Source organism: Pristiophorus japonicus, chromosome 15 (assembly GCF_044704955.1).
Source record: "Pristiophorus japonicus isolate sPriJap1 chromosome 15, sPriJap1.hap1, whole genome shotgun sequence".
Lineage (NCBI taxonomy): Eukaryota > Metazoa > Chordata > Chondrichthyes > Pristiophoridae > Pristiophorus > Pristiophorus japonicus.
In genome coordinates this window covers 114,170,540-114,196,558 of record NC_091991.1, presented here as the reverse complement: position 1 = coordinate 114,196,558, position 26,019 = coordinate 114,170,540, and the positions used below count along the sequence as shown (strand labels likewise).

The window sequence follows — 26,019 nt, the reverse complement described above, 5'->3', positions numbered from 1 at the left end:
AGGGATCCCATAATCCCTTGGGAGCACAGGTACTTAAGGCAGCCTGATAGGTTGGAGAGGTACTCGGGAGACCTGCAATAAAAGACTACGGTCACACTTTACTTTGAGCTCACAGTGTTCAGTCTGACTCTTAATACATAACAGCATTAAATGGCAGAACAGGCTCGAGGGGCAGTATGGCCTACTCCTGCTCCTATTTCTTATGTTCTTATGAAACTGTGGAGCTCCTAATCAGACCCAGGAGCACATCATTGAGCACTGCCCTCAGAGGAAATTCGCAGGCAGCCTACGAGATATCCACACTGCTGCACCGGAAGCTTTGCCCTGAATATCCAACTTAGATATTGACATTTTATTTGCTTTGCTATTAACATATAAAAGAAGATTAAGATATTAAGGAAGCAAAGGAGTGTGTAAATAGCCAAGGACTGGGAGGTCTGGGGAAATTGAAGTGATGGTATCAGCTGCAAACTTAAGACACCTTGGACAATTTTCCGTCCTGGAAGTAATTTTCTAAAAATTACAATCAGCCGCCTCAATATTCACCCCATAAGACTCCACCGGCAGCCGGTTCCCACTCTGGCACCTCCCCACACATCACCCATTGCTGACAGCCTCTTGGCCTCACTGCCTTTACTAACTACGGTTCAATTGCACACTGCCTTTGCTCACTGATACGGATTAGCTGTACACTGCTTTTAACAACATAGCTAGTGGGGGAGCCCTTGAATAATGTTCTAATTAATCTCTCCAGATGCTTGGAATCCCTTGCCTCCTGCACACTTCTAAGAATTTAAATCCATCATTCAGGTGTGTATAGGCAGAGTTTTTCTAAGATTGCTATCATCTTCCTCCACGTTGTCCAGGGCCGCGCTGTGGATCTTGATGACTGGGAGGCAGTGTTGTGTGGCGGGGTCAGGTCATCCGTGTACTGTAGTTTGACAGTTTTGGATCTGGCCTGGAGACAACGAAGGTTGAACAGGTTCCCACTGGTTCTGAGGAAGAGAGTGTTCGAAGATCAGGCCCTCAAATCTGCCACCAAGCTTATGGTCTACAGGGCTGTAGTGATACCCGCCTTCTTGTATGGCTCAGACGTGGACCATATACAGTAGACACCTCAAATCTGGAGAAATGCCACCAATGATGTCTCTGCAAGATCCTGCAAATCCCTTGGGAGGACAGACGCACCAACGTCTGTGTTCTCAATCAGGCCAACATCCCCAGCATCAAAGCACTGACCACAGTCGACCAGCTCCGTTGGGCGGGCCACATCGTCCACATGCCCGACACAAGACTCCCAAAGCAAGCGCTCTACTTGGAACTCCTACACGACAAGCGAGTCCCAGGTGGGCAGAGGAAATGTTTCAAGGACACCCTCAAAGCCTCCTTGATAAAGTGCAACATCCCCAACCGACACCTGGGAGTCCCTGGCCAAAGTCCGCCCTAAGTGGAGGAAGAGCATCCGGGAGGGTGCTGAGCACCTTGAGTCTTGTGGCCGAGAGCATGCAGAAAAGGAACGCAGGCAGCGGAAGGAGCGTGCGGCAAACCAGTCCTACCCACCCTTTCCTTCAACGACTGTCGGTCCCACTTGTAATTCCCGTATTGGACTGTTCAGTCACCTGAGAACTCACTTTTGGAGTGGAGGCAAGTCTTCCTTGATTTCGAGGAACTGCCTATGATGATGATGATGATGACAGGCTTTATTGTTTTGTATCTAGATTGATTTGGAAATATAGCACTAAACAATGACCTCATTTGATTGCTGGTCAGGAGCTGTCCAAAAGAAAGTTTGACTAATTGGACTAATTAAAGCATTAAGAGCAGCCCTCTGTATTTGCAAAGCAGTTATTTGAGGTAAACATGCTTTCCATGAGCATTATCTTGATCTGACGGTTCAAATTGATTGCTTTGGTCATGGCTTTGTTCGGTCATCGATTCCAGCAGCACCATCCACCACGAGCACATCGCGGCTGCAGTGTGTACTATCTACAGGATGCACTGCATCAAGTCCACAAGGCGCCTCCTAAACCCGTGACTTCCAACACCCAGAAGGAAAAGGGCAGCAGATGCATGGGAACGCCATCACCTCTAAGTCGCATATCTTTCTGACTTGGACATATTTCGTCGCTCCTTCATCGTTGCTGGGTCAAAATACTGGGATTCCCTACGTAACAGCACTGTGGGAGTGCCTTCATCACACACTGCAGCAGTTCAAGAAAGGCGCCCCACCACATTCTCGAGGGCAACTAGAGACGGGCAATAAAACTGGCTGCAACCCAAGAATTATTTTTTTGAAATGTGATTTATGTTGTACTTTGGTACTGTTTCTTTGTTCTGCAGTCCGCACAGATTGTTGTTGATCCCAGATTGGATATGCATTTCATTGTATAGCTTTCAAAATACAACTTTGTTCGCATTCTCTATGACAAAGTAGGGTTGACCTACCTCTGCTTTCTGTGGGAGATGTTCTGCATGTCCTATTGAATTGGATCATAACTCGTTCAGCTTCTGTCGTGGTGTATGATGTGCCAAATAAGCTCCCATATTTAGTTTGAGAATGAGGAAAGCATTGAACGAAAGCACTAACATCAGGACATTCCAGACACAACCGACTCTGCTATTGTGCAAGCTCTTGCTATTTCCTTTCTGAATTTTATTTTGTATATTCTTTTCTCAACTTCCCTTAATTAAAATCTACCTTATTTTTTTTCCATCGTCATTAAGGCTATTTCCGCATGGTCCTAGTGTCCAAATGTATAACTGGCTTTTGATAAGCACATGGCAGACTGGTCACAAAAGTAAAAGCCCATGGGATCCAGGGCAAAGTGGCAAGTTAGATCCAAAATTGGCTCAGAGGCAGGAAGCAAAGGGTTATGGTTGATGGATATTTTTGTGATTGGAAGGCTGTTTCCAGTGGGGTTCCGCAAGGCTCAGTACTGGGTCCCTTGCTTTTAGTGGTAAATATCAATGATTTAGACTTGAATGTAGGGAGTATGATTAAGAAGTTTGCAGATGATACTAAAATTGGCTGTGTAGTTGATAATGAAGAAGAAAACTGTAGACTGCAGGAAGATATCAATGAACTGGTGGTGGGCAGAACAGTGGCAAATGGAATTCATTCCGGAGAAGTGAGGTAATGCATTTGGGGAGAGCTAACAAGGCAATGGAATGCACATTAAATGGTAGGACACTGAGAAGTGTACAGGAACAAAGGGAGATTGGAGTGCAGGTCCACAAATCCTTGAAGGTAGCAGACCAGGTAGATAAGGTGCTTAAGAAGGTATACGGAATACTTGCCTTTATTAGCAGAGGCATAGAATACAAAAGCAGGGAGGTTATGCTTGAACTGTATAAAACACTGGTTAGGCCGCAGCTTAGAGTACTGTGTGCAGTTCTGGTCACCGCATTGCAGGAAAGATATGATTGCACTCGAGGGTGCAGAGGAGATTCACAAGGATGTTGCTTGGACCGGAGAATTTTAGCAATGAGGAAAGACTGGATAGGCTTTGGAACAGAGCAGGCTGAGGGGAGACTTTATTGAGGTGTATAAAATTATGAGGGGCCTAGTTGTCGTGAATAGAAAGGACCTATTTCCCTTAGCAGAGGGGTCAACAATCAGGGGGCATAGATTTAAAATAATTGGTAGTAGGTTTTGAGGGGAGATTTCTTCAACCAGAGGGTGGTGGGGGTCTAGAACTCACTGCCTGAAAGGATGGTAGAGGCAGAAAGCCTCACCATATTTAAAAAGTACTTAGATGTGCACTTGAAGTGTCGTAACCTACAGGACTACAGACCAAGAGCTGGAAAGTAGGATTAGGCTGGATAGCTCCTTGTCGGCCGACGCAGACACAATGGGCTGAAATGACCACCTTCCGTGCTGTAAGTTTCTATGATTCTATGATCACAATTGGCATGTGTGGTTTAATTTCTTACCCACCCTCAACCTATTTTATGGTCTCTTTTGTTTGGATGGTCCAGCACTTCAATGTACAGGTATTTTTTATGAAGGTTTGTGTGTGTGTGTGTGTGGTTGAGGGAATCACTAGAGATAGAGGAAATGAAAGTTCAGGGAGTGGTTGTAGGGCTGGAGGAGGCTAGAGATAGGAAGGGTTGAGGCTATGATAAGATGTAAACATGGGAAATTAAAATTTGAGGTGTTGGGCGGCCTGGGCACCAGTGTAGATCAGCAAGAACAGTGGTGATGGGCGAATAGTGCTTGGTGTGGGATAGGATGCAAAGTTTGGATGAGGTGAAGTTTACTGAGGGTGGAGTTTAGAACCCGTAAACTTGGCTGTGTAATTGGTACGCAAACGAGACGTTTTGTGCTACTCAAATGCCGAGTGTAAAGACTGATGTGTGCACCCGCTCTCGTGCTACACTTTTTGAGTTTACTGTGTTATAAAGTAATCACATTTCTGAAATGTGCACTGTGGCACTTCAAGCATCTAATGCAGTATGGAGTTTATTTATAGAATGAGCTTTTGTGGCCCAGTTGTTTGGTATTTGACTTTTCAACCAAGGGGTTCCTATTCCTATCTCATGGATCTTACACAAGTAATCCCATTGAGCATAAATGGGCTCCAGGCCACTCGGCTGCTAAGCAGATACTGGCATTGCTTGGAAGTTAACAGGAATCTTACACGACTGAATGACTCCTTTCCGCAGGAAGCGCACACTCCTGGCCTTATTACTGTGAAAGAATGGGCAACATCCCCAGCATTGAAGCACTGACCACACTTGATCAGCTCCGCTGGGCAGGCCACATTGTTCGCATGCCAGACACGAGTCTCCCAAAGCAAGCGCTCTACTCAGAACTCCTTCACAGCAAACAAGCCAAAGGTGGGCAGAGGAAACGTTACAAGGACACCCTCAAAGCCCCCCTGATAAAGTGCAACATCCCCACTGAAACTGGGAGTCGCTGGTCCAAGACTACCCTAAGTGGAGGAAGTGCATCCAGGAGGGCGCTGAGCACCTCGAGTCTCATCGTCGAGAGCATGTAGAAATCCAGCGCAGGCAGCGGAAAGAGCGTGCGGCAAACCAGTCCCATCCATCCCTTCCCTCGACAGCTATCTGTCCCACCTGTGACAGGGACTGTGACTCTCGTATTGGACTGTTCAGCCACCTAAGTACTCATTTTTAGAGTGGAAGCACGTCTTCCTCGATTCCGAGGGACTGCCTTTGATGATGATGATGATGACACCATAATAGGCAGGTTTGATTGAGGGCTGCCTATGGGAAACTGACTTGTCTTGCAGAATTGTTTCTGAAGTGGTTCCACACCATAAGTCTGCCAGAGTGCTGGCCTGTGGATTTCAGAGTACAAACAACAAAAGGGGAATTACTGCTTCTACAAAATTTCTTGCAAATGGGAATCGCGGAGATTTTGTTCATGAACTTCCTCCAACGTCAGAAGATTAATTATCAGCCAACAATCTAAAAGCTCCCTTTGTAGTTAGGTTGAAAGTTTTGCCTATTCGTGACTTTAAACCATGCCAATGTAGGAAATTTGGTTGCTATTGCCGTGTTCCTCTGGTGGCATGGGGACGGTCGGCCTGAGGGAAGTCTCTCTGCTGCCGGTCATCAGCACTATGTTATAGCGCCCCACTTAAGCTGAGGCTGCTCTGAGCAGAAGCGCTGTAATGCAGCATTAGCACCAAGTGATTCTAGCCAAGATACTCCCACTAACACTGGAATAGTACTTGGGGGAGTTGCACTTGGTTTCAGTGTTCTGAGCGTGTGGGGTGGAATTGGCCAGGGTTTCTGCTCTCTCGCTTGCAGAGCCTGAAAAGTGCGCACAGATGGACGTTGGGTGGTCACAGGTTTGAGATGGCATGATGCCCTCCACAATCAATTTGCCAACACTGTCATAAGTGTACACTGGAGGACTGGGCTTGTGGACTGGATACTGGAGGGTGCTCGTGAGCAGAATCCAGCATGAGTCAGCACCTTCTGCAGAGATGGGGAGACAACGGGAGAGGGCAAATACCAAAACACATGCTTGCTGTTTGAAAGGGCATGATTACCATATATTTTTCCAAGACCATCGCTGGTGTTTAGTAAACGGAGTGGCACAGTGAAAGCTTGTACCTGCTGCTCAAAATGTCAGAGCAAACCCATTGGAGAAGTACTCCCAGAGTATGAAAGCTTCCATTCAGCTTTACATTTTTAAACACACGTTATATATTTGCAATTGGATCACAGGGTAACAAAGAACTTGCAACCTTGAAGTTTAAACTCCATGAATCTACAGCAATGAAGGGATGGGTTCAAGTGATTGCTTTTAAACTTGTCTTCCAAACTGAAATGGCTTTGCTCCTTGGCGATGTGTTGTCACCATCTTTGATGCTGTGACCTAGAGGTTAATGAGCTTAATGTTTAACACCAGTTTGTTTATACTGCATTGAAGGTAATTGTCTGAAATAAAGATCTCCAGATATTGTCAGTTGTTCCAGCCTGTGTGATTTGTACACACAGTGTGTTGACCCTTAAACACTTACAGGATGATGTAATTTCATCAACACTCACCACTTGAACTCTGAAACAGCAGCACTATTGCTTGTCTTTGTTTTGACAGTTCACAAAACCACGCAGGAAGATTTGGGTTGAAAAGGAACATTGGGATCTTATCAACTGTTTTGTCTGATTTTTTTTTTGCTGGACAAACCTATCTTCTAAGGAGCTTTCTAATTGGATTATATTGATCTATGGACTGATCAAACTATTTCCTACTTGGAACATTAAAAAGTCTAATGGCAAAAACAAATTTTCAAGTCAAATAATTTGAGGAGAAAAATTAGTATTTGCACCATAAATTCACCTGCATCTTGATTCAGTTACCATTCGTATTTCTGGGGAAAGTGCCTTTCCATATCTCAATGTCACACTTTGCTGAGTCTGCTGAGATGGGATGCCTGCTGTAAAAGAAGAAAAGGTATCGCCTCCATAGGATGTTCCAAAGTACGTTGAAACTAATGGATCATTTTTGAAGTGCAGTCACTGTTTCTTGGGCAAATGTGGCGGCCAATTTGAGAACAGCAATGTCCCACTAACTGCAAATGAGTGAATAATCAGATAATCTGTTATTAATGATGAGAGAAGGAATGTTGGCTGAGACACCAGGAAAAGTCCCTGCTCTTCAGAATAGCGCCATGGGATATTTTACATCCATCTGGGCAGGAAGCTGCGGCCTTGGTTTAATGTCTCACCCTGATTATGTGAAAGATACCATCTAAATACAAGTTCTTTTGTTTTCCTTGAGGAAGCCATTCCTATTTACTGTGCTGTTTTAGGGATGTTGTCTTCAAAAGGCTATGAACAGGTCAGGCAGAGGGAAGAAAGTTCTGGAACCCCAGTCATTTTCAAATGTAGAGCAACTTACAAATATAGGACAGAGTAAAGGTTATTTGGCACAAGTATAGCTTCCTGCTGCTTAGGGTCATGTCCTGCATGCCACTTGTCTCCTGCCTGTGTCCTAATCCTTTATCCCTTTAATTCGCTCTTTAATTGGGAATGCTGTTCCCTCCTATTTAGGTATTCAATCCATATTCCTGTCGTCAATGACTTGTCCTTTCTTTACCGTGTGCATACTTATAGATGTTAAAGCTGTAATGGGTGTAAAATGCTAATTTAATGTGATTTTTTTTTTTGTCCAACAGTGAAAACATGGGTGATCCTTGAAGATAGAATCCATCCCCACTCTCAAGTACTGATATGGAAGAATCGGTGAACTCTTCGGCTATGTCTGACACGCAGAGTGGCCGCTTCGTGGCCTGGGATAAGATGACTGACGTGGGGAAGGATAGTCCTGTGGTGCCATCTTGCATAGATGCCAACTTGCTAAAGCAGTATGCCAGACAAGGTTACTGGGCAAAGAGCCACTCTCTCAGAGGCAAAATCTACGAGCAAATCATCAAAGCGGTCTCCTGCAGAACAGTGACTCCTGATGCTGAGGTGTACAAGGATATTGTCGGAAAAATCGCTGGGAAAAGGAACTCCTCTACGTTGGTGTTGCCAGAATTTGTGGATGGCAGCGCCATCCCGAACTATTGTCTGAATGCGGATGGGATTGGTGCGGTTCGGAAGATCGTGGTGTGTATTTCCGACCAGTTTCCAGACATCTCCTTCTGTCCTGTGCTGCCGGCCATCGTGGCGCTGCTCCTGCACTACAGTGCCGACGAAGCGGACTGCTTCGAGAAGGTGTGCCGGCTCTTGGCCTGCAACGACCATACAAAGCATTTCGTAGACCAAACCTTCCTGGCCTATGAATCCTCCTGCATGACCTTCGGAGACCTGGCCAACAAATACTGCCAAGGCGCTCACAAGCTGATAGTGAGCGCTTCGGAGGACGTGCTGGAGGTCTACTCTGATTGGTTGCGGTGGATGTTTGGAGACCTGCCCTTTAACTACGCAGCCCGTGTGTTAGATATTTTTTTTGTCGAAGGGTTTAAAGTACTATACAGGGTAGCGCTGGCTCTCCTCAAATTCTTCCGGAAAATCAGAACCGGACAGCCTGAGAAATCTGCCAACGTTCGAGCTGATATCCAGAGCTTCGTACAAGGCATTGGTGAGCACATCCCGGTGGAGAAGCTATTGGAGAAAGCGTTTTCTATCCGCCTCTTCTCCAGGAAGGAGATCCGTTTGCTTCGAGATGCTAATGAAAAAGCGCTGAAGCAAAAAGGCATCACTGTAAATCAAAAGAGGTATTTACCCTGGTTTATTGCTGCACTAAAATATTTTCAACCTGGAATCTACTTTAACAATAAAACAAGCATTCACTTTTCCCTAACACCTTTTAGACAGAATTTTCTGTCAGTTGATTTTGATTTAAGGGAATTATAGCCTCTATCCATAGCCATTTATTGAAGACTGACAAATAATTCAAAAACATAATCTTGGAGTTATTGCATGAAACTACAATGCAGTTAAATATAAGGTACTCTGCAGAGGAACTGGCGCAACCACAGCCCCAGTTGTACAATGACGTCAACTTTCAATTCCTGCCTCATTACGTTTGTTCACATGTTTTCTGCGTTGTGTTGCCTTGGCTGCACCCAGTGATCACCTTGTCCAAGATGCCGAGTGAGGTCGAGCTGCTTCCTATGGACGGAGAGCCCTCACGCTGTGTCGTCTTCAGTTGTGTTTGTATGCCTCCTAGTGGCTGCCTCAAGTGGATGAAGCAGCCCTGGGCACTGGCCGCAGCAAATCCCACAAAGGTCAAGACAAAATGAATTAAAATACTTCACACTTTGCCAGAATGGCAGGCAGTGACTAGTGGAGTGCCGCAGGGCTCAGTGCTGGGACCCCAGCTCTTTTCCATCATTTAAATCATTAATATATATCGTATTGAGTGTAATATCTCCAAGTTTGCAGATGACACGCAACTGGGTGGCGGTGTGAGCTGTGAGGAGGACGCTAAGAAGCTGTAGGGTGACTTGGACAGGTTCGGCGAGTGGGCAAATACATGACGGATGCAGTATAATGTGGATAAATGTGAGGTTATCCACTTTGGGGGCAAAAACACGAAGGCAGAATATTATCTGAATGGCGGCAGATTAGGAAAAGGGGAAGTGCAGCGAGACCTGTGTGTCATGGTTCATCAATCATTGAAAGTTGGCATGCAGGTACAGCAGGCGGTGAAGAAGGCAAATGGTATGTTGGCCTACATAGCAAGGGGATTTGAGTACAAGAGCAGGGAAGTCTTACTGCAGTTGTACAGGGCCTTGGTGAGGCCTCACCTGGAATATTGTGTTCAGTTTTGGTCTCCTAATCTGAGGAAGGATGTTCTTGCTATTGAGGGAGTGCAGCGAAGGTTCACCAGACTGATTCCAGGGATGGCTGAATTGACATAGGAGAGACTGGATCAACTGGGCCTTTATACACTGGAGTTTAGAAGGATGAGAGGGGATCTCATAGAAACATATAAGATTCTGACGGGTGGACAGGTTAGATGCGGGAAGAATGTTCCCGATGTTGGGGAAGTCCAGAACCAGGGGACACAGTCTTAGGATAAGGGGCAGGCCATTTGGAACTGAGAGGAGGAGAAACTTCTTCAGTCAGAGAGTTGTTAACCTGTGGAATTCCCTGCCACAGAGAGTTGTTGATGCCAGTTCATTGGATATATTCAAGAGGGAGTTAGATATGGCCCTTATGGCTAAGGGGATCGAGGGGTATGGAGAGAAAGCAGGGAAGGATCAGCCATGATCTTATTGAATGGTGGTGCAGGCTCGAAGGGCTGAATGGCCTACCCCTGCACCTATTTTCTATGTTTCTATTTAGCTTTGAAAATGGTAGTTCAAAACTGATGAGCCTGTTCTGCTTTTAGGGTAATGCTCTCTCTCCCTCGGCGCGTCCGTCCCCCTCCCTCCCTCCCTCTGTGCGCCACCCCACCCCCCCCCCCCCCCCCTCGCTCTCTATGCATCTCACCCCTCTCTGCGCCAATCCCGCACACCCACTCTCTCACCGTGATGTACTTTTCCTCGAGTTCAACCGCTGTAGCTTTATCTACACCTCCATTACAGGTCTTTTGTTTTTTCTGTTAGTCTTGGTACCTTTTAACTTTCTCTTCTGCCCTTCCCTTGTCTCCCTGATCTGTGATTTTCCCCACTGCATTTGTCAAATGGCAAATGGTAGGTTACTAACTTGATCACACTCTAAACCCGTATATGGGATCAAATGTTAACATGTTGGATTCAAGCCTTACCTGGCAGGACATTACTTGTAAAAGTTAATCTATTTCCCTTTATATAAAAAAAAACCTAAATCTGTCTAGATTTGATCCAACCCGTATCATTTGCCTTTTTCCATTTTTAATGTTGGCTACCTCTCTGTCAACATCAGCTATGAGCTGATTATTTGACAGTGCCTGAAAAGCTTGGTTGGGGGAAAAACCAAGTCTCCACTCTGCAGTTCCCTGTATTGTGTCTGGGGTCGTGCCCTATTTTCTACCATTGTCCGACCAAAGCACCTTGTCCAGCACTCGCCTTACACAGTTAATATTGACTTGCCTTTCATTTTGTATCGTTCTCTGCTCTAAAACTGTATCCCACTCTGTTTATTTACATGAGAAAAATTAGCCTGCATTCAGTTTATTATTGTGATAAAGCCAAGGGAAATCTGTCCTTGGAAAGAAGCGATCCCAGGTCAGAATCTGCATCAAGAGTCCCAAGTAAATGTATGCAGTATAAAACACTCCTTTGATCTGCCCCAAACATGGAAGAACATCCTATGCGGTGTCAGGCTGACATTGTGATTTCTCTCTCCAATGTTATAATGATGATTATGCCCAAGTGTGAGCAGTTTTAAATTGTGCATCTGTGTGCACTGGGAGATAGCTGGAGACTGCCCGAATCCCTCGACACATAGTGTCGCTTTCCACCAGCAGAGTGGTGACTATCATCTCGTCAGTGTGAACTCGATTCAGACCCAGGCTTTGATGGTGAAAGAACAGTGTGCTGCGCCTTTCACCGAGCTCCGCTGTGGGGTTTTTAAGCACAGAACAATGCAGGTTAATGGCAGTCAAATTATAAATCGCTTTGCTCAATGTGCCTTTGAATTTAGGGCCAGCAACTCTGGGAAAGTGTTGGTTCTGAACCAGTAATCTTGGGGAATAGCTGCTGCCTGTGTGTGCGTGTGTGTATATATGAATCATGCGCAGACATTTTTCTCTTGGTGATCCATGTTTGCTGGCTCTGTGCACAGTTAATCAAATTCTGTCATTTAAAGGAGTAGTTTCAGGCATTGTTGGTAGCGTTAACTGCAATTTGGGTTATCAACTAAATAGTTTAAAGCAAATTATGTCCTGATTTTTCTTCACAAAACACAGCTTATAACAGGTAACTATTGGCCATCTGTTTTTTGTGAACTATATTCCATTAAAATAACAAGTGACTGAACTAGTAACAAAAGCAAATGTAATGTGTGACTATTGGGAAAGTGTGGGTAACAGGGCAGGTTAAATCAAGCCTCAACTGTTGGCTGGAATTAGTCACAAACTCAATTCATTTTACATTTAATTAATTCATGGCCCTCTGATTTTATTACTGCACTGCACTATATGCTCCCAATGCATGCTTACCCAGTGCACTCACATCTGACACCAGCCTGTGCTGTGCTCTTGGGTTCACAATATGCCTTCAGTACCATGTGTGGGCAGATTAGTAGCAGAGCAAGTGAGAGCTATTGAATGAAAGAATTGTCCTACTGTTCAGCACATAGCGGCTTGCTCTCCACACGGCCTGCAACATGTCTCTAGTTTCCCTCTGATCCTGCCACTCTGCCAGCTGGAGGTAGGGAATTGGTGAATGCAGAAGCTAGACGCCTCTACACCCTGCTTTTCTCCTCCTGCCTTTTTGATGGGGATGGAGCCTGCTGATGTCGTGACATAATGGGGGGAGGTATTGGGAGATATCCCACTTTTCCAGTTTGAGTGTCGGCGCACTTGTATCATCCAAAGGCTAGATCACCTTATCGTGGGATTTTTCTTCTTTGTTATTTCCCAGCATGGTTTGAGTTTGTTGGTTAATTTTGGAAAGGAAGAGACAACGATTCACAGGAACATTCCTTTTAATATAAACAGTCTGGTATACACTTGCTGTTCCTTGGCAGACTAGTTACAGAATGCAGGTCAGATTGGGGGTGTAATTGTGGTCTTGACTTAGTCTTTTTCAGAAGAGACCTATGGAGGAGGTCCTGCTTGGCGAAGCCAAACTTGGACCCTTGGTATTAATATACTTAATTGAATGTAAATCTGATCAAACTGTAGCGATGGACTGACAGTATAAAAATCGTGAGATTTTAGGGTTATCGAATCATCATCATAGGCAGTCCCTCAGAATCGAGGAAGACTTGCTTCCATTCTCAAAATGCGTCCTTAGGTGGCTGAACAGTCCAATACGGGAGCCACAGTCCCTGTCACAGGTGGGACAGACAGTCGTTGAGGGAAAGGGAGGGTGGGACAGGTTTGCCGCAGGCTCTTTCCGCTGTCTGCGCTTGATTTCTGCACGCTCGCGATGATGAGACTCGAGATGCTCAGCGTCCTCCCGGATGCACTTCCTCCACTTAGGGCGGTCTTTGGCCAGGGACTCCCAGGTGTCGGTGGGGATGTTGCACTTTATCAGGGAGGCTTTTAGGGTGTCCTTGAAACGTTTCCTCTGCCCACCTTTGGCTCGTTTGCCGTGAAGGAGTTCCGAGTAGAGCGCTTGGTTCAGCAGTCTCGTGTCAGGCATGCGAATGATGTGGCCTGTCCAGCGGAGCTGATCAAGTGTAGTCAGTGCTTCAATGCTGGGGATGTTGGCCTGGTCGAAGACGCTAACATTGGTGCGTCTGTCCTCCCAGGAGATTTGCAGGATCTTGCGGAGACATCAAATAACGCTGGCACGGCACCATCCCTCGGTGGAAATGTGATGATTTTCACATCGTCTTCTATCATTGAACAGTCACATCAGAAAGTACCAAGGTTAAAATTGTTCATGGTGCAGACAAAATAAAATAAAATTGGGCAACGCCAAAAGTAAATATTTTTAAAAATATAATGAAATATTGGCTTTTGTTATGAGTTGTCAGAACTGTTCCATGGGAACCCTTATTGTGCACAGAGCCAGATCAGGTGCTGCTTAAATGGTGATTTTATTTTGATGCTGAGCACCTTGTCGCTAACATTCTTGTGTGTTGTGGATAGAATCTTGCTCTTTCTCTGTGGGATGTGGGAATTGCACTGATTGCCTTTTTTTTCCTCCTTCATTATGTCTGTGTTCTTTATGACATCCATATTTGTTCCTGTTAAACTACGTCCTCCGTGTACGATTTACAGACGAAGGTAGGCTATAGAAAGAACTTTTTTCACAAATCTTGGGATCTGTGTGGGTTGAAACACAGTTTTGCATTGGGAGTGCAGTTCTCTTTCAACCCCACCCCTGCACACACACACACACCCACTTGGTGCTTGACAAAGATTTGCAAAATAACGGTTTAGTGCAGCAAAAATCTAAATGCACTGCTGGGTGTGGTACTGGGCAATGCAGGCTGAGAAGCCACATGTTCAGTCACTGGCTGGCTGCCTTGATCAGCCAAGCTGGTCATTTGTGGGTGGGGGGTGTGAGGGGGAACTACAATTGACTTCAATGCCCCTGAGGTAGGAAGGAGAAAAATCAAATTGGTTGGGATCCGCACCTCTCATCTCCACTGACTGTTCCTGGAAAGTGTGCTCATTCACATGGGTCTTTGGTGATGGTGCAACATGGGGGATACTTTGTGTATCCCTGATGTGAATTTGGGTATCGGGGGGGTTAAATTGGGAATGGTGGTGCAATGTTATGCTAACAACTGCTCAGTTATAAGTTTCTCGCTGTTTTGTGTCATTGCAAGCTTACAAAATCTTCAGTATCATCATGCTGCCTCACTACTGCTTCCAAGCCATTTTTACACTGCCTGTCCCTCCTGAGACAACTAGTTATTTTCTGTAGAGCATTAACTGGCACTGTTCTGAATCTAACTTGTCCCAGTTCTCACACCTGAAAACCTTTATGGAAGTGTGACCATTGTACAAGTTCATTCAACCATTTATTTCTTTTCCCCTCCCACGCCTAACGCTATGAAAGCCAACTCATAACCCAATGTCTTGGTAAGATGCCATGACTGTCAGCCCAATGTGTCTGAACGGGGTGCATAAAACAATTATGCAGAGAGCACTTTGTGCCACTGTATTTTCATGATATCCCGAAGTGTCAGCCACAGTCCAGTGGGACCATGCAAATCCAATCTCGACAAAGGCATTATCTTAAAGCAGTGTCGTGTAAGTTGTTTTTGCAGCCCCTCATTTGCCATGGCAGCTCTTGACTATCTGCTGAAACGGGAAAAGAGATAGTTGAACAAAGCTCAGCTGCCTCTGCAAGAGAGCTTACACCAGTGGCTGCAGTATGCGGAGCTATTGTATTGGCACGAGTGGTAATTTGTGAGAGGGTAGAGGGGAAATGATCAAAACTGTAAAGTGCAGGCACAAAAAAAATCAGAACTTCAGAGAGTGAGAGTAATAGTATGCAATGCACAAGAGTAACAAAATAACCAAGTACTATTTGGGGTCTTTTATTTCTCTCCTTCCTTTGCCAAGACCCGAAATAGTACATACGCCAGCCACTGGTGTAAAGCTTCCTTGCAGAAGCAGCGTAGCTAGGTAATGCAAGGGTAAGAATGTTGAAGTAGCATTAAATTTTAAACTTGATGCAGTGAAACAGGGGATATAATTTAAATAGGATGTAGGAACGAGCTTGACATACAGTTGCAGGTCATTTGGTTTGATGTCATTGAAGGCAGAAGCGGCTGTTTTTATTGTCGATTAAACCACCACTCCCATCTTTATATCCTCCTAGTTAACTTGGTAGAAATATGGAGATTGATAGCAAACAAAGTCAGTATTAAAGGGGCTCAACCGTTAAAGGTATAGTTCTCCAGTTTTTCTTGCAGATACAGAATTTCTGCAATAGCCTAAGTTTTCAGCACAATTTCCATTTGGGTGTTGCTACAATTGTCCCACTCTGAAATGTCTGTACATTGGCAGTGTGGCCGATTCTTGAAGTTTGTCTTGCATGCAACACGATGGGTGTCATGTGACCTTTAACTGTTTTACTCCACTTAAAATGTAAGTGTGATTCTGGGTCGCTGGTCTGCTCTCTGCTTCCTTTTAATATCACAACTGAAAGGTAGTGTAGATGAATTGAAGGTTGTGATCCACTCCTTTGTGTTTTCTTGACCCTTTTGTGGTTTTCCTGCAGACACAATGTTCATCTAGCAGTCAATGTGGAAAACTTCAAATCTGATATTGTCAGTGCAAAGGAGATGAGAGCGATCTGGTCCTGGATCCCAGAACGATTTGCCCTTTGCCAACCAGTGTTGGTTTTCACTACTTTGGACCATGGCTATAGCCTGAACAGGTAAAGTAGAAGGAGGATTTGTACAAAATCTTCAATGACATTACATTCAAACAGTAAACTATTGTTTCCTCCGTGTAATCACAAGCCTCAGTGAGTGACCAAGAATACTGCGTAGGAAGTTGTTGAATACTATGTTCTACAAGTAAAGGCTCCATAACTCACTAGTACTGCAGTCATAAATAGAAGAAACATCTGTTTGTATAACTTACTAAAAATCTGCAAGAACTTGTAAACTTTTCCATTTATAAATTCCTATGTCCACATTTATACTGGGAACTGCTGCGTAATTCCAGGGCTGGGGGGCACCTTGTTGTCATCTCATCCTCCTCTCTCTCCTCCCACCACAGTGTCTCTTCTCTGAGCTCCACTGACTTTTGCAGAACCCTGTTCCGACTCACTCCTTGAGTCCCACGTGGAGTATTAGATTTTTTAGATTAAAAAAAATACTTGGTGTCGGACTCCAAGTATGAGAGCTGTGAAAGTGACCAAGAAGAGAAGGCACTCTCGCCTCTGAATCAAAAGGTTGTGGGTTACATAAGAAATAAGAGCAGGAGTAGGCCATTCAGCCCCTCGAGCCTACTCTGCCATTCAATAAGATCATGGCTGATTGATCTTGGCCTCAACTCCACTTTCCTGCCCACTCCCACAACCCTCGACTCCCCTGTAGTTCAAAAATCTGTCTACCTCCGCCTTGAATATATTCAATGACTCAGCTTCCACAGCTCTCTGGGGTAGAGAATTCCAAAGATTCACGACCCTCAGAGAAGAAATTCCTCCTCCATCTTGGTCTTAAATGGGCGACCCCTTATTCTGAAACTATGTCCCTAGTTCTAGATTCCCCCACAAGGGGAAACATCCTCTCAGCAGCTGCCTTGTCAAGCTCCCTCAGAAACTTATGTTTCAATAAGATCACCTCCCATTCTTCTAAACTCCAATGAGTATAGGCTCAACCTGCTCAACCTTTCTTCATAAGTCAACCCCTTCATCTCAGGAATCAACCTAGTGAACCTTCTCTGAACTGCCTCCAATGCAAGTATATCCCTCCTTAAATAAGGAGACCAAAACTGTATGCAGTACTCTCGGCGTGGTCTCACCAATGCCCAGTACAATTGCAGCAAGACTTTCCTACTTTTATACTCCATCCCCCTTGCAATAAAGGCCAACATTCCATTTGCCTTCCTAATTACGTGCTGCATCTACATACTAACTTTGTGTTTCATGCACGAGAACACCCAGATCCCCCTGTACCGCAGCATTCTGTAGTCTCCATTTAAATAATATTTTGATTTTCTGTTGTTCCTACCAAAGTGGATAACCTCACATTTTCCCACATTATACTCCATCAGCCAAATTTTTACCCACTCATTTAACCTATCTATAACCCTTTGCAGATTTGTTGTGTCGTCCTCACAACTTGCTTTCCCACCTATCTTTGTATCATCAGCAAATTTAGTTACAGTACAATCGCTCCTTTCATCCAGGTTCAAGCCCCAATCTGGGACTTGAGACCATAGCCTAAGCTGACACTTCAGTGCAGTATTGAGGGAGTGCTGGAGGTGCTGCCTTTTGGATGAGATCGTGGCATGTTTTCTGACTGCTGCAGCCTGCTTGTACAGGCAAGTAGTGTGATTTCCGAATGCTGGTCCCCACCTACTTTCCCCAGTCATTGCAACCAGTAATAAAGCAGTGGATTGTGAGCTTCAAACTCTGTTTGTCACTCCAGTGCCGTGGGATCTGTTATGTCTCGAATAAAGCAATGTGACTTAGTACCTTAGTCTCTTTATTCTGACTCCAGAGTGCTGGCACAGCATGGGAGGCCTACTTAGTGCATACATAACATCACCCCCCCCCCCCCCGCCCCCAAAGTCAAAGTACGCTTATTTACAGGGTGAGACGACCTGGTGCTTTCCGCTCCCTAGTCGATCGTCTCGGTACAAACACAGGTGCAGGTGAGTTGGTTGGGCCTTCGCTGGGCCGCTGGAGATGATGGGTTCAGCTTCGTTGTCAACCGTGATGTCGATTGCCACTTGTGTGTATACCGGAGGGTCGAAGTTGCTGGTGTCCTCTTCGGGTTGCTCGTGGCTGTCTGTGAATCGCAGTTTGGTTTGGTCCAAATGCTTTCTGCAAGTAGTCCATTTGCAAGTTTGACCTCAAACACCCTACTCCATTCTTTGGCTATGACAGTGCTAGAAAGCCATTTGGGACCATGTCCATAGTTGAGTACAAATACAGGGTTATTGACTTCAATATCGCGTGACAAATTTGTGCGATCATGGTACATGCTTTGTTGCACCATGCCATCGACATGATCATGGAGATCAGGGTGGACTAGAGAGAGCCTTATTTTGGGTGCCCTTTTCATGAGCAGTTCAGCAGGGGGATCCCCGGTGAGCGAGTGGGGTCTTGTGCGGTAGCTGAGCAGGACTCGGGACAGGCGGGTCTGCAGGGAGCCTTCCGACATGCGTTTCAAGCTTTCCTTGATGCTTTGGACTGCCCGTTCTGCCTGGCCGTTAGATGCGGGCTTGAACGGGACAGATGTGACGTGCTTGATCCCATTGCGAGTCATGAATTCCTTGAATTCAGCGCTGGTGAAGCACGGCCCATTGTCGCTGACAAGGACATCAGGCAGGCCGTGCGTGACAAACATGGCTCGTAGGCATTCGATGGTGGCAGCGGGCATGCTTACAGACATTATTACACACTCAATCCATTTCGAATAAGCATCCACAACAACCAAAAACATTTTGCCTAGAAACAGGCCAGCGAAGTCAACGTGGATCCTAGACCACGGTTTGGAGGGCCATGACCACAAACTTAGCGGTACCTCCCTGGGTGCATTGCTCAGTTGAGAGCAAATGTTGCATTGGCGCACGCAAGACTCCAAGTCTGAGTCGATGCCGGGTCACCACACATGGGATCTGGCTATAGCTTTCATCATTACTATGCCTGGGTGGGTACTGTAGGTCACGTATGAACGTTTCCCTGCCTTTTAGGCAAAACAACACGATTACCCCACAAAAGACAGTCCGCTTGCATGGACATTTCGTCTTTGCGTCGCTGGAATGACTTGATCTCTTCATGCATCTCCGCTGGAACGCTGGACCAGCTCCCATGGAGGATACAGTTTTTTTTACAAGGTTCAGTGAAGGCTGGCTGGTCCAGGTCCTGATCTGGCGGGCCGTAATGGGTGACTTTTCGTTTTCAAATGCACCCATCACCAAGAGCAAGTCTGCAGGCTGTACCATTTCCAACCCGGTGGTGGGCAATGGTAGCTGACTGAGAGTATCAGCGCAGTTCTCTGTGCCTGGCCTGTGGCGAATTACATAGTTATATGCAGACAGCGTGAGCGCCCATCTTTGAATGCGAGTAGAGGCATTGGTATTAATACCTTTGCTCTCTGAGAATAGCGATATGAGCGGCTTTTGGTCAGTTTCTAACTCGAACTTAAGCCCAAACAGATACTGATGCATTTTTTTCACCCCGTAAACGCATGCCAGAGCTTCTTTTTCAATCATGCTGTAGGCCCTTTCGGCCTTGGACAAACTCCTGGATGCATAAGCGACCGGTTGCAATGTTCCTGATTCGTTAACTTGTAACACACACCCGACCCCGTACGAAGACGCAGCGCAAGCTTGCACTAAATGTTTATATGGGTGATACAGAACAAGCAGTTTGTTGGAACATAACAGATTTCTGGCTTTCTCAAAAGCAGTCTCTTGTGATTTCCCCCATACCCAGTCATCTCCCTTGCGTAGCAACACATAGAGGTTCTAGCAAGGTGCTTACCCCAGGTAGGAAATTACCAAAACAATTGAGGAGTCCCAGGAACGACCGCAGCTCCGTCACGTTCTGTGGTCTCGGCGCATCGGTGGGTCTGATGCCATCTTCCACGATTCTTCTCCCTAAGAACTCGACCTCTGGCGCCAGGAAAACACACCTCGAGTGTTTCAACCTAAGTCCCACATGATCTAACCAACTTAGAACCTCTTCCAGATTCTGCAAGTGTTGTGTCCCGACCTGTGATCAACATGTCGTCCTGGAAGATCACGGTGCGCGGAACCGACTTGAGCAGATTCTCCATGTTCCCTTGAAAAATAGCTGCGGCCGATCGAATCCCAAACGGGCATCTATTGTAGATGAACAGACCTTTGTGCGTGTTGATGTAGGTGAGGCCTTTCGAAGATTCCGCCAGCTCCTGCGTCAGGTAGGTCGAGGTTGGGTTCATCTTGGTGAGCGTCTTCCCTTCTGCCAGTGTCGCAAATAGGTCGTCTGCCTTGGGTAGCGGGTACTGGTCCTGCAGCGAAAAACAGTTAATCGTTACTTTATAGTCCCCACAAATTCTGACCATGTCATCGCCCTTGAGAACCGGAACAATTGGACTTGGCCCACTCGTTGAACTCAACCGGCGCGATGTTGCCCTCGTTGCAGCCTGTGCAGCTCGATCTCCGCTTTCTCTCGCATCACGTATGGCACCGCCCATGCCCTGTGGTGGATGGGTCATGTACCGGGAACCAAGTGGATCTGCACCTTCGCCCCAGAGAAATTTCCGATGCCTGGTTCAAACAACAACGGGAACTTGCTCAAAATCTGGGCCCATGAGGCGTCGTCGACGGATGAAAGCGCTCAGATGTCATCCCAATTCCAGCGGATTTTTCCCAGCCAGCTTCTGCCGAACAGTGTGGGGCCATCTCCTGGTACAATCCATAGTGGTAGTTCGTGCACCGCTCCATCATAGGAGACTTTTACTGCTGCACTGCCAATTACAGGGATCAGCTCTTTAGTGTAAGTTCTCAGCTTGGTATGAATACGGCTCAGCTTGGGCCTTTGTGCCTTGTTGCACCACAGCCTCTCTAAGACCTTTTTGCTCATGATAGACTGACTCGCACCCGTGTCCAATTCCATGGATGCTGGAATTCCGTTCAGTTCAACTTTTAACATGATCAATGGACATTTCGTGGTGAAGGTGTGCACCCCGTACACTACTGTCTCCTTGATTCGAGTCTCTAGTTCAGTTTGATCCGCCATGGATCAGTCGTCCTCTGCAACGTGGTCATTTGCAGGGTTTGCAGCTCATCTGCACATTCGCTGGAAGTGTCCCATTGTTCCACAGCCTTTGCACGCGTAGTGTTTGAAGCGGCATTGATGGGCTCAATGATCACCTCCGCAGCGTCAGCAAGGTGTTAATTGCCTCGCATTCACACTTGATGGCGGACTCTTGAGTCATCTGAGGTCGTGCAGCTGCAGATGTGCACATTCTGCCATATGCATTCCTGCATGAAAGCCAAACGAAGGGCGAACTCTTCACCATCCACGGGGCAACAGCCTGTGGCTTTATGAAGAATCTTCTTGCTCCGGTGAAACCAACACCCAAATCGTATGAAGAGAACTGTGTATGCTAGTCCGGGAGCACCAAATCCGAAGGAGAGCGTTCTGATGGCAAGATATCGATTTTATACATGTCAACGGTCTGAAGGCCAGGAATTGGCGAGCTACGTCGCCAAACTAAGGCGCCTTGCAGGACATTACGAATTCAATGGATTACTTTGTGTATAGTACTTGTCGATGCATCTTAATGCTGCGAAATTTGTTTGGTGTTATCGCTGGTGGACATAAATGCCTGAGTTATCATTATGGCTTGTTCAGGTTCGGTGTTTCAACAGTCAATAGTTTGCGAAAGATAATCTCATGGCCAATGTCAAGCACAAAAAAGTCTCTTAGCATTTGCTCCAGGAATCCATTGAATTCGTAATGTCTTGCAAGGCGCCTTAGTTTGGCGACGTAGCTTGCCAATTCCTGGCCTTCAGACCATTGACATGTATAAAATCGACACCTTGCCATCAGAATGCTCTCCTTCGGATTAGGTGCTCCAGGACTAGCATACACAGTTCTTAATACGATTTGGTTGTTGGTTTCACCGGAGCTAGAAGATTCTTCATAAAGCCACAGGTTGTTGCCCCGTGGATGGTGAAGAGGTCGCCCTTCGTTTGGCAGCGTTCTCATTCCCTTCCAGCTCGTTGGCTACGAAGTATTGGTCGAGTCACTCCACGAAGGCTTCCCAGTCGTCACCACCTGAGAATTTCTCCAGGATACCAACAATTCTCTGCATTTTCGCGTGATGGTTCGTTATCTATTATTCGTCGCCAGTTATGTCTCGAATAAAGCAATGTGACTGAGTACTGTAGACTTGAGTAAGTGTGACCTTGGTGTCTCGATTCTGACTCCAGAGTGCTGGCACAGCATGGGAGGCCTGCTTATATGCAATGCTCCCAAGGGATGCTGGGATCCCTTGGGACTCCAACAGATGCGCCCTCTGGTGGCGGTAGAATGCTGGTTACAAGGTGTTGCATACATAACAGGATCTATGCCACATTGTAAACAGGGAGGGTTCCACAGCATCAGCAGCCTAGGGTGTTGGAGACTGCCATTTGAAATGCTTTCAATAAGTTTGCCGAGATACCTTGCTGGATCCGTGGGATTCGTACGCTGCATCTTGCCTTGGGGTGCATGATGCCAGCAGGAGCGGTAACGTTCTCCAGTGTGTACGTTTCATCCTGGGGATCACAAAGTTAAAGCATAGTTTTGTCCAAAAGGTTAAATACGCCTCGTTTTATTTCAGATTTTATACTCGCTGTGAGGGCTACGAACCAACCATCATTCTCATCAAAACGACAGAGGCAGAGGTAGGATGCGTGTTTAACACAGTCAGGAAACACTTTCAGGGTTCCAATTGGATGCACCTTTGATTTTGTTTTGAATTGCAGAGAGCAATAGTGACGACGATTGCGTGCGGCTGAAAAAACCCAAATAAATACAAACGGCAAAAAAGGAAAAGGTCTGCACAGCAGGAGAGAACTATCAGTCCAACCTATTTAGGGACTAGTTCTTAATTGTAACCTTGCTCCAGGTGTTTGACTGTTAAGATTTTCTATACAATGACCGTATGAGAGACTTGATGACTAACCCAAGGAGAACCTGTAAGAGCCAATTCGTGGCCAATATTGGCAGGGATCCGACAGCAGGTCATAGAATTTACACCAGAAAAGGTCTTGGATATGAATATCAGGATTCTGAAGGATGAGAACGGGTATTGCTGAGGTTAGAAATTGGAAGAAAGCTGACAAACATAGTGGAGAAGGAAAGGGATGGGACAGGCACAACCTGGATGTTTGTGAGGGGGGACGCAAGGGAAGAATTAGAAAGTCTGCTAGATCCCCAGGGCATCAAAGTGCCGCCTTGGAACTGAATCAGCTGACTGTCCAACCAGCCCTGCCTCGTCCAGCTCATTCTCAGATACACCGGTAGCTGAAGTGCTTCGAGTCTCAGTTGGGGCTAGGGACCTAGTTTTCACATTCACTCAATGCTATTGATCACACTTAATGTAAGCGTTCTATCTATCCCCAGGATGGTGTTATGGTTGCAGCGAAACCCTTTTCTATTAAACACCATTTTTGCCATTGACATCCTTAATAAAATAATAAATTATGACTTTCAGCATTGGGCAGCTGGAAACCAGCTACTGTTTGGAATCTGAGGTAAAACGCTGGTTTGGACAAGGAAACGGATACTTCAATGTGGTGATCTCAGAAATCATGAGAATAGTGACCAGGCTAGACCAACCCATACTGTTTTAAGGCACCACAAAGTTAGTTATGTGTTTTGGGCCAGTAGACCTACACATTGAAGTCATCTTACACTATTGATTTCAGAACTTAAGGGAATGACGCATGAGGAAAGATTGTCTATCGTGGGTCTTTACTCTCGGAAAGAGAAGATTGAAAAAAAATATGAGAGAAGTGTTTAACATTATGGAAGGTTTGGACAAATTGGATCCAAGTCAGTTTTTCTGCTGAATACAGAATTTAGGCACAGGGGATCATATTTACAAATTAAGGACAAGAGAAAAAAAAAAGGAACTATAGGAGGAACTTGTTAATTAAAAGGATGCTAAGTATGTGGAACGGGGGTGGGGGTGGTGGAACAAGAAACCCTGAAGGGTTTCAAGCGGGTCATTAGAAGTGCACCAAAGCAATACTAGGTGGGTTCAAGGTCATTTTCTGCCCGAAACTCTTACTACATCCTTACTTTAACAGGTCTGTGGCGCCTACCTTTCAACAGATTGGAGAGAACGAAGGCGAGGAGGAAACAAGCTGAGTTATTTTGGCACGGGGGAATGTTTCGTGTTCAAGGTACTGTTGATGGTTTCCTTTGGCTAATATTGCATTGTCTCTGTCTGCTTACTACTGAATCATAGGTTACAGTACAGAAGGAGGCCATTCGTCCCGTCGAGCCCATGCTGGCTCTTTGCAAGAGCACCTCAGCTAGTCCAATTTCCCCGCCCTTTCCCTGTAGCCCTGCAAATCTTTTTCCTTCAGGTACTTATCCAATTCCCTTTTGAAAGCCACATTTGAGTCTGACTCCACCACCCACTCAGGCAGTGCATTCCAGATCCTAACCAATCGCTGCGTAAAAAAGCTTTTCCTCATGTCGCCTTTGATTCTTTTGTCAATCACAAATCTGTGTCCTCTGGTTCATGACCCTTCCACCAATGGGAACAGTTTCTCTCTCTACTCTGTCCAGACCCCTCATGATTTTGAATACCTCTATCAAATCTGCTCTCCATCTTCTCCGATCTAAGGAGAACAACCCCAGCTTCTCTAGTCTAACTACGTAACTGAAGTCCCTCATCCCTGGAACCATTCTCATAAATCTTTTCTGCACCCTCTCTAAGGCCTTCACATCCTTCCTAAAGTGCGGTGCCCAGAATTGGACACAATACTCCAGTTGAGGCTGAACCAGTGTTTTATAAAGGTTCTTCATAACTTCCTTGCTTTTGTACTCTATGCCTCTATTTATGAAGCCTAGTATTCCATCGTCATATGCTTTTTTAACCACTTTCTCAACCTGCCCTGCCACCTTCAACGACATGTGCACATATCCCCCCCCCCGCCCTCAGGTGTCTTTGTTCATGCATTCCCTTTAGGATTGTACCCTTTCGTAAACCTTTAATTTATATTGCCTCTCCTCATTCTTCCTACCAAAATGTATCACTTCAGCATTAAATATCATCTGCCACGTGTCTACCCATTTCACCAGCCTATCTGTCTTCTTGAAGCCTATCACTATCCTCCTCATTGTTCACTATACTTCCAAGTTTTGTGCCATCTGCAAATTTTGAAATTGTGCCCTGTAAGGCCAGAAATTTATGCTGACCTAGCTTTGGCACATTAATGGCACTGTGGCAGACAATGTGTGCTCACTAAAGCAGAATTGTGCATAAATTGGTTTTATCACAGTCTGTTAACATGTGCTCTGGAAATGACCTGTTCCTAAAGAACGGACTGTCCTTATAGAAAATGATTTCCTGAATGTATTTCCTCCATATGATCACTCACTTGTTGAATACTAGATATTATTGGTGGGCTAATCAAATTGTTGCACCTTTCTGGTCAAAATAACCATAGTTCTTTGACATATAGTATCATGGGATAGACCTGCCTCAGAGTGAGAAGTGTGTTCTCCCCAGATGGTGCCATCTCTTTTTTATATCAAATTATCGCAGCTGTTAAAAAACTTACATTTATATAGCGCCTTTCATGACAGCCAGACGTCTCAAAGTGCTTTGCAGCCAATGAAGTACTTTTGGAGTGTTGCCACTGTTGTAATGTAGGAAACGTGGCAGCCAGTTTGCACACAGCAAGCTCCCACAAACAGCAATGTGATAAAGACCAGATAATCAGTTTTTGTTATGTTGATTGAGGGATAAGTATTGGCCAGGACACCGGGGATAACTCCCCTGCTCCTCTTCTTCGAAATAGTGCCATGGGATATTTTATATCCACCCGAGAGGTCAGACGGGGCCTCGGTTTAACAGTCTCATTCAAAAGACAGCGCCCCCGACAGTGCAACACTCTCTCAGCACTGCACTGGAGTGTCAGCTAGATTTTTGTGCAAATGTCCCTGGAGTGGAACTTGAACCTACAACCTTCTGACTCAGACGAGAGTGCTGCCCACTGAGCCACAGCTGACAGTTAACTTTCAAGTTATCCATCACCGGTAAAGTTCTGGCACAATCTAATGATTGGTAGTAAGGCTTTTG

At 45.7% G+C, this 26,019-nt stretch overlaps 1 protein-coding gene across 6 annotated transcripts in view; it reads left to right on the top strand.

The window, feature by feature from the left end:
* tbc1d24 (TBC1 domain family, member 24) overlaps window positions 1-26,019 on the top strand; it is a 71,358-nt gene that overhangs the window by 20,672 nt on the left and 24,667 nt on the right. For all 6 annotated transcript variants that reach the window (XM_070900846.1, XM_070900844.1, XM_070900845.1 and 3 more), the window contains 4 exons: window positions 7,656-8,699; window positions 15,765-15,923; window positions 22,540-22,603; window positions 24,014-24,109. In XM_070900846.1, coding sequence (XP_070756947.1) covers window positions 7,711-8,699; window positions 15,765-15,923; window positions 22,540-22,603; window positions 24,014-24,109 — 1,308 coding nt within the window. In that variant the 5' untranslated portion in view covers window positions 7,656-7,710. The remainder of the gene's footprint in view (window positions 1-7,655; window positions 8,700-15,764; window positions 15,924-22,539; window positions 22,604-24,013; window positions 24,110-26,019) is intronic.